At 44.2% G+C, this 7,266-nt stretch overlaps 1 protein-coding gene across 1 annotated transcript; it reads right to left on the bottom strand.

Moving 5' to 3' along the window:
* Positions 1-71: 71 nt before the first annotated feature.
* stard15 (StAR-related lipid transfer (START) domain containing 15) lies at positions 72-6,014 on the bottom strand. Its single transcript, XM_037462378.2, has 6 exons — positions 5,682-6,014; positions 2,316-2,463; positions 1,483-1,586; positions 1,108-1,225; positions 471-523; positions 72-384 (listed from the first exon to the last, which is right to left on the bottom strand). Exons 1-6 carry the CDS (start codon positions 5,826-5,828, stop codon positions 169-171), a joined length of 786 nt encoding a protein of 261 aa, XP_037318275.1. The 5' UTR covers positions 5,829-6,014; the 3' UTR covers positions 72-168.
* Between the last annotated feature and the right edge of the window lie 1,252 nt (positions 6,015-7,266).

Raw genomic sequence — 7,266 nt, 5'->3', positions numbered from 1 at the left:
GGCTATTTTTCCTTTACTTTCGACTTGGTCACATTTCATAAGCAATAAATGTAGGACTCATGACATCATCTGTTTCACCTGAACAGGTGTCTTTATTAATCTGCAGTAATGGGGGAACACCGAGCATGTGGGTGTAGAACCACAGAAAACAAATGAGGTTTGAGTCCCTCAGGTCTCCTCGTCCTCGCTGTTGTGCATCCTGTCCTCGCTCAGGCCACTCTCGTCGATGTTCTCCAGGGAGTCGGCCCTCTGGAGGCTCAGCTCCTGGAGGCTGACGCAGGGCAGCTGGTTCTGTTCCGGGAAGGTCCAGGGCTTGTAACCCGGGTTGTGCTTCCTCTTCCAGTCCGGGTACTTCAGAGACGCCTTGTAGATCTTCCTCATGGCCTGAATGGAGGACACGGCGAGGTGGCCTCTGTTTGTATTCATATTCATAGGGAGATACTTTTGTATACTTCTGAGAAGACTTTTACCTTTGGAGCCACAAACTGAGAGACACGGTTCACCACCCACATTGGTAACGAACCTGCAGACAGAATGCACAACAGGGGACATTACAGAGAAGATCAGAAGATCACATCAGTGTTCATTTTCATTGATGAAAACTATGATGAATAGTTCGTTAATGACCTTTTTCGAGCTTGCAAGTAGCGCAGCGTCTTAAAAGAAGTGATGTGTGTCTTAATGCGAGGCTTTTTGAAATGAAGTCTGAAATGGGTCATTTGGCCAATGTTTTCATAACAGACTGAAGTCACCTACCTACCCCCCCTTGGCCTGAGAAGGGAAGAGAAGGAGTTTAATATGGCTTGAATTAAATTAAATGTGACAAAAACTAGACTAAAACTAAGAAGGATTAAAATGACTAAATGTGACTAAAACTAATATGCATTTTTGTCTAAAGACTAAATCCAAAATAGCTGCCAAAATGAACACTCCAATACAGCACATCAGTTTCTCTTTTCAGGATTCATGAACCGTTTTAGAAGGTGAGGACATTCCTGGGGCGTTAGGACAGCTTGAGGGACCCATCGAGTCCCATCGCATTTATCAGAGCGTGTAATGAATGTGATCCATTATATGTGTTAATAAGCAGGGAACAGAACACAGCACCTCGTGGGTCCATCTGGGTCAGGTAGTAGAGGGTGGAACAGCCAGCTCCGTTAGGCTGGATCAGGTATCCAGTCTGCAGGGACACGGCTCGGACGTAGTCCTTCTTGGGAGGGTGTTGCTGAGGAGACACCGGGAGGAGAACTTTTAACTGTCAACTCACATTCTCTAGAATCCAGCTTTAAACACCTGCTAAAGAAGTCAGGATAACCCCACAAATCTGAAGGAGAAGGAGCTTAACGAGGTGTCAGTTTGAATGAACAGAATAGACTTTGAGCATTGCATAGAAATTCGTTCAACAATACGGATTCTAAACGACACCATGAACCGTGGGTGTGTCTCTGAGAAGAAGAGGACCATCTGGAGGTAAGAGCTCACCGGATGCTTGACGGAGTAGTTGATGATCAGGTAGTCGCTGCCGAGAGGAAGCCAAGATCTCATAGTCACAAAGTCTCTGTTCTTCAGCGGGCTCGGACACTTCCCTTCAGAGAGGGCATGAGGGGACATGGGGAGACATTTGGACACACAAGAAGATGTCAGAAGACACAAGGCATGAGAGGACATCAGTTATGGTAAATATTGTACTTGCGTCGTGTTTTTCTAGTCTTCCGAGCGCTTTAATGTTTCTTTCATGTCATCATTCAGCCGTCCTTTGATAACGTATATTTTAGGGCTGGCTCAGGTTAGTCTGGACCAGCCATTAGTAAAGCTGCTGAAGGCCTAGACTTCTGAGGACTTCTTAGGACACACTGAGCTCAATTCACACCTCATTAATGGACATCATTAATTCAGCTTCTCCCCTGGAGTTTTTGTGCTTTCTCGCCTAACAGGTTTGTGTGGTGGTTAAATCTGATGGTGGTTGTCCTTGTGGTGGTCCTGCCATTTACTGCCTTACTACTCTCAATATCTAAATCATTTATGTTGTATGAATTGAACGTATTGTACATCTTTTACATTGTTCATTCGGTCCATCCAACGTTCTTCCTAAGGTTTCTTCCAATTGAAGGTTTCTTTCATTTTAGGGAAGGTCACAGGATCAAAGTTCAGAGGATGTTGCATGTGTATAGACTGTAAAGCCTCCTGGGGCCAATTTGTAATTTTGGGATATACAAGATAAAATGAATTGGAAAATGTAATTGACATGAAGACACATGAGAACTTGTGAGGATACATGGTGAGACTATGACCTTATCATCTAGAAATGGACTCACAGGAGTAGTATCCCACATCTGCATTGGCTGTCAGCCTCCCGATGTCATACGTCTCGATCATGTTGCTGTCCCACTTCCTGCGGTAACTGGTGTCGTGGAGGACGTCGTACAGCGTCTCAGCGGTAACGTCCTTACAGACGATCCTCATCTGAGACACAGAGATCACCACCATCACCATCATTACCTTAAACATTGCTATCATCATCCTCATCATCATCACTATCGTTGCCATTATCATACCCATCATCACCATCATCCTCATCCATAGCAACATCATAATCATCACTATCCTCATCATCATCGCAGTTATACCACGTGGACAGGATGACATTTGGGGAGATAATGAAGAAGTGTGTCACATTTACTGTATAATTGGCCTGAGGCAGCAAGTCCTGTGTTAAATGTTGCATGTTCCGGGTTTAGAAATTACTTTGTAAATGTGTATAATACTCCTAATAATAATAATAATATTTCTCTTCTAATTCATTTGTGTTTTTACTAAGGCTGTCAAACTCTGAGGCCTCAGTCAGTAACTCAGTAAATTACTTTGACACCCCTGCTCTAAGAAAACGGGGGGAGGGCTCAGGGGTCTCAACTGAAATAAAAACGTATACCTTATCAATAAGTGCATTTCAACCATAACTCGCCGTTGTGACGCCTCCCCCGAACAGACAAGGAGGATCTCGCTGTCCCTCAGCTGAGGACTTCCTCCACGTGTCAGACAGAAGGGGGGGAGGGGGGGGGAGTAGCAAATGGACCACTTAAAGCTCTGCTATGCTAAGCTAGCTGCTGGGCGACTTCCATGTCAACATCTACCTGCTAAATGTGGGACATTGTTGGCACTTGAAACCCAGCTGTTAAATGATGGAGAGATGAGAGCAAAGTGCACGAGGACAACAGGAAGAGACGTAGGTCAACATGATCACATGGGGTGAGTTTGTGTTTAAAATACAAATAAACTTTCTAAAGTGATTACTCGTCACTAGATTTAGTCTGTATTCAAAATGTTGATTAATTAGTTCCTTTATTTAATCTATTCACACCCCCAGTTTCTACGTTCCACAGGAAATAGGTTTTATTACATTAATATTTTATAGGTCTCGCTGAGAGAGAAAGAACTGTCCTCCGAATGGAGGACGCAATGTGAGACGGTGTCTCTCTGGAAGACGTCACCTTTTTCCACTGCTGTAATCTGAGGGGTGACGCTCTGTGTAACTCAATCAGCAAAACTGCTGCAGCGTTAATCATTAATTAACTATTAATCATTCATTAAGTATTGATCATACGCTTCATGTCTTTTGTGTCCTTCACTAAGCAGCAGTCTGAAGACTCACTTCTGTGACAACCTGCAGTCAGCTAGGTGTCCATCAAGTCACATGACTTCATGTCATATGAAGGAATATGAGCTGATGATAGAAGAACAACAAAAACCCCTAATCAGCCAGAAGAGAAGCCCAAAAGGACATTTGAAGCAAATCACAACTACTGGAAACAAGGGGGGGGGGCTTCTAACCTCTGAATGTTTCTAATTTAAATGACTATAATGTCATGAAATAGGTTGAGGTCAGGACTTTGAAGATTGTTGGTCGTTAGCTGGCAAAGTTCCACATGAAACACCTCCAGCCTTAGAGGGAGATCAGAAGCTCTGATGAAACCAGCAATCAGCACACCTGTTCCAGATGTTAGGTGTAACATGGGGGTCTGTGATGATTTATGAATAATGTAAAATCCTCCAAAGTCCGTCGGAGTCCTTCAGAACCTCTCAGAATGTGACCAGGTTGAACTCTTTAACCAACAGGAGAGTCTGAAGCTGCAGTTCCACCCACGACCACTAGACAGCGCTGAGGTCAGACTAGAGTAACTCTACCAACCTCTTAGACCTCACATCTGAGAATGGGTCCTAAAGAAAAGTCATTAGGGAACAATCAAATGTCGATATGTAAATATACGGGTCAGATATGGAGGATGCATCTGATGTAACTGGACCAGTAAATAACCAGCTCAATGGTCAGTGCAGATAAATGAATAAATGACATGAAACCTGGAAAGTGAACTGGTTTCTGTCACTGTCTCTGCCTCCGTTCAAGTTTCCATCAACTCGTTTGATTTTCCTCCAAAGGACAAAACTGGGCTACAGGGCTGAGAGCAGAGGCTCGAGGCTACAAGGCCCAAAAGATACTGGACTTTAGGACTTCAGAGCTGCAAGACTGAGGCTACAGAGCTGCAAGACCACAAAGCTGCAAAAGTGACAAGAAATCAACGCTACAATGCAACGACGCTACGAGGCTACAGAGCTGCAAAGCTACACACAAGGTGCCAGCTTGTAGAGGGTGGCTACATTCATTTTAAACATCTTCAAATGTTACGGACAAAATGGCCACCTGGACACACACTACAGATCCCCCACTCACCCAGGTGCTGGTGCTTAAGCCACATCATTGAGGCTGGACTTAAGGGCTGGAAAAAGGTGAGCAGAAAAAGACGTGTAGGTTAAAAGCAAGAGATAAAATAAAGCAGAAATCACATGGGGAGAACACCTGAAGGACGAAATTAAGCCGAAGGGGAGACCCAGGCCGCCGTCAAGTGGGACGCTTTTAAAATGAATTAAGAAAAATAAACCTGATCTGTATTTCGGAAGAGTGGATTTGTCCGAACCATGTACACCATCAGCTGCCCCGCCAGTCACCAGTCTGAAGCTTCTGAAGTTTACAGATGACCAAACCAAAAGGGAAAAACAACGCTATGTCCACGAAGTGCAAAAGAAATGGATGAAACAACGAGGGAAGGAACCGTCACAACCTTCCATACATTCTTGGTCACTACCGGTTGCTTGTGGATTTATTTAAACGCGTTCATTGGTAAGTAAGGATCGCACATTCGTACTAAGTAAGTTCTCGTGGTGGCAGGCGGCCTGGTGCCTGGTCATCGGTTTGCCGGAGTGCTTTATTTGCCGTATTGTCCAACGTTATGAACCACCCACCCTGACAAAGTCCTTGTGTCCAACATACTGTGGCAATAAATGCTTCTGACTTTTGGCTACAGGTGGAGGACTACGAAGCTATCAGGACTACCTGCTCTATGTTATTTATTTATTATTATTAAAAAAAAAAAAAGTATATAGTCACTTTATTTTTTCAATTGGAATTTATTTTTTTAAAGAAGGATTAATATTAATAATTTCTCCATGTTCAGGCTGCATCTCATAATTAGGATAATTATTGATTCATCTGCACATTATATTTTATAGGTTAAACATTTATAAAGTCAAATAAAATGCTGAGATGTTTTCTAACTCCACCAACAATCCCAAACGGCACCTGTTGCCTCCTAAGATCTGATCTGAGAGCTGCAGGTGAGAGCACCCACCTTCAGCTTCTGCACCGTCCTGCTCTCCTCCTCGCGACACCACACCGTCACTCCTCCTTTGCTGTAGCGGCTGGTCCAGCCATCGAGGCTCAGACACTGGTCCTTAAAGGAGGAAAAGTCCGAGTCGTCCGGGATCTGCACCGGCATCTTCAAAATAACGAAGTTCTGAATAACGACGGGGGGGGGAGGCGTTCAGGTGCTCGCACCTCCTCACAGCTGATGCGTTTACGAGCAGGTGGTGACAGCAGCAGCTCTTCTCCTGACTGTCAGGTGAACTTCTTGCTCCTGCCCCTCACCACTACACAGATGGGTCGGAAGATGAGGAGGTCTCACTCCGCCCGACTTTCGGGAGACTAAACGACGAGGTGACCGGAAGTCGAGGGGGAAACCGCTATGAAACATTCCAGGATTCTTGGTATTATTTTGACGGACAGATTGAAACAACATGTTGATGAAGCCACCACGTGATTGATTGATCAGTTACGAGCTGATTAATAGATCTGGAGCTGAAATATTGCACAAAAATGATGTTAGCATGAAGCAGTTTCTCTTTCAGTCGCTCAAAAGCGTTTTCAGATAAATTAGTAGAGTGAGTTCTTCTCAATAGATTATCTTTAATAACACCCTGTAAAACACCAATGCTGCCTTCAGGGCCCCTTCCACATCTAGTCATTCCCATGCTGTGAACAGAGCCAATGGAGATGATGTATTTTCGTATGAGACGTCAAAGTTGGTGAAACACGTCCGTTTTGTTTTACTTAATTTTTATTTATTTTTAATGCTCTGTTTAAAATCTGAAATAGATATTTTTGAACAGAGAAAAATCTGAAATTGTGAGCTGGGAGATTTACCAACAGCCCACGAATGCGCCAGAAGCAGAAAGCGATACCTATTGTTCAGGTGGAGCAGTGGGCGGAGCTAAATGTTAGAGTCACAACAGATCAGGTAACAGAGAAACACAAAAGAAGAAGCTTCCAGTAATCGTGGTGTTATTGATGTTTTATTCATTTGTCGTTTTATATAGTTGAATGTAATAAATACCAATAACAAATGAATCCTCCCTGGTGAACTTTAATTCATATCCATGATTGTCACGGAAGGTGAAATTAGACACTTTAACTCTTAATTAAAACCAAACTCGATGACACAATGACTTTAAAGCTGAAACTCGTTTGGTGCCCACCCCTTGACACAAATTATCTTATTCTGAAAGTGGTTTTACTTTGAGGGCGATCCTGTCTCCCTGCTGCCGCCATTCACCACTGTGGACTCCTTCTTTTTCCATCATAACCAGGACCTCAAGTGGGAGCTGAACATCAGCTCCATCACCAAGAAGGCTCAGCAGAGGTTGTTCTTCCTGAGGCAGCTGAAGAAACTCAACCTGCCAAAGACGATGATGGTGCACTTCTACATCATGGAGTTCATCCTCTGCTCCTCTATCACCGTGTGGTACGCTGCAGCCACAGCCAAGGACAAGGGCAGGCTGCAGCGTGTCATCTGCTCTGCAGAGAGGGTGATTGGCTGCAATCTGCCGCTTCCAGGTCTTTGAAGCGGGCCAGAAAGATTGTAGCCGACCCCTCTCACC

Source organism: Pungitius pungitius, chromosome 2 (genome assembly GCF_949316345.1).
Source record: "Pungitius pungitius chromosome 2, fPunPun2.1, whole genome shotgun sequence".
Classification (NCBI taxonomy): domain Eukaryota; kingdom Metazoa; phylum Chordata; class Actinopteri; order Perciformes; family Gasterosteidae; genus Pungitius; species Pungitius pungitius.
This window is presented reverse-complemented; position numbering and strand designations above follow the sequence as displayed.

Bases quoted from the DNA above. Each gene is read 5' to 3' on its own strand.
- stard15 (XM_037462378.2), bottom strand. From the start codon at position 5,828: ATGCCGGTGCAGATCCCGGACGACTCGGACTTTTCCTCCTTTAAGGAC. The intron at 1,226-1,482 runs GTGAGCTCTTAC...GTGTCTCCTCAG, and splicing joins ACTACTCCGTCAAGCATCCG to CAACACCCTCCCAAGAAGGA. The intron at 524-1,107 runs GTGCTGTGTTCT...TTCTGTCTGCAG, and splicing joins GACCCAGATGGACCCACGAG to GTTCGTTACCAATGTGGGTG.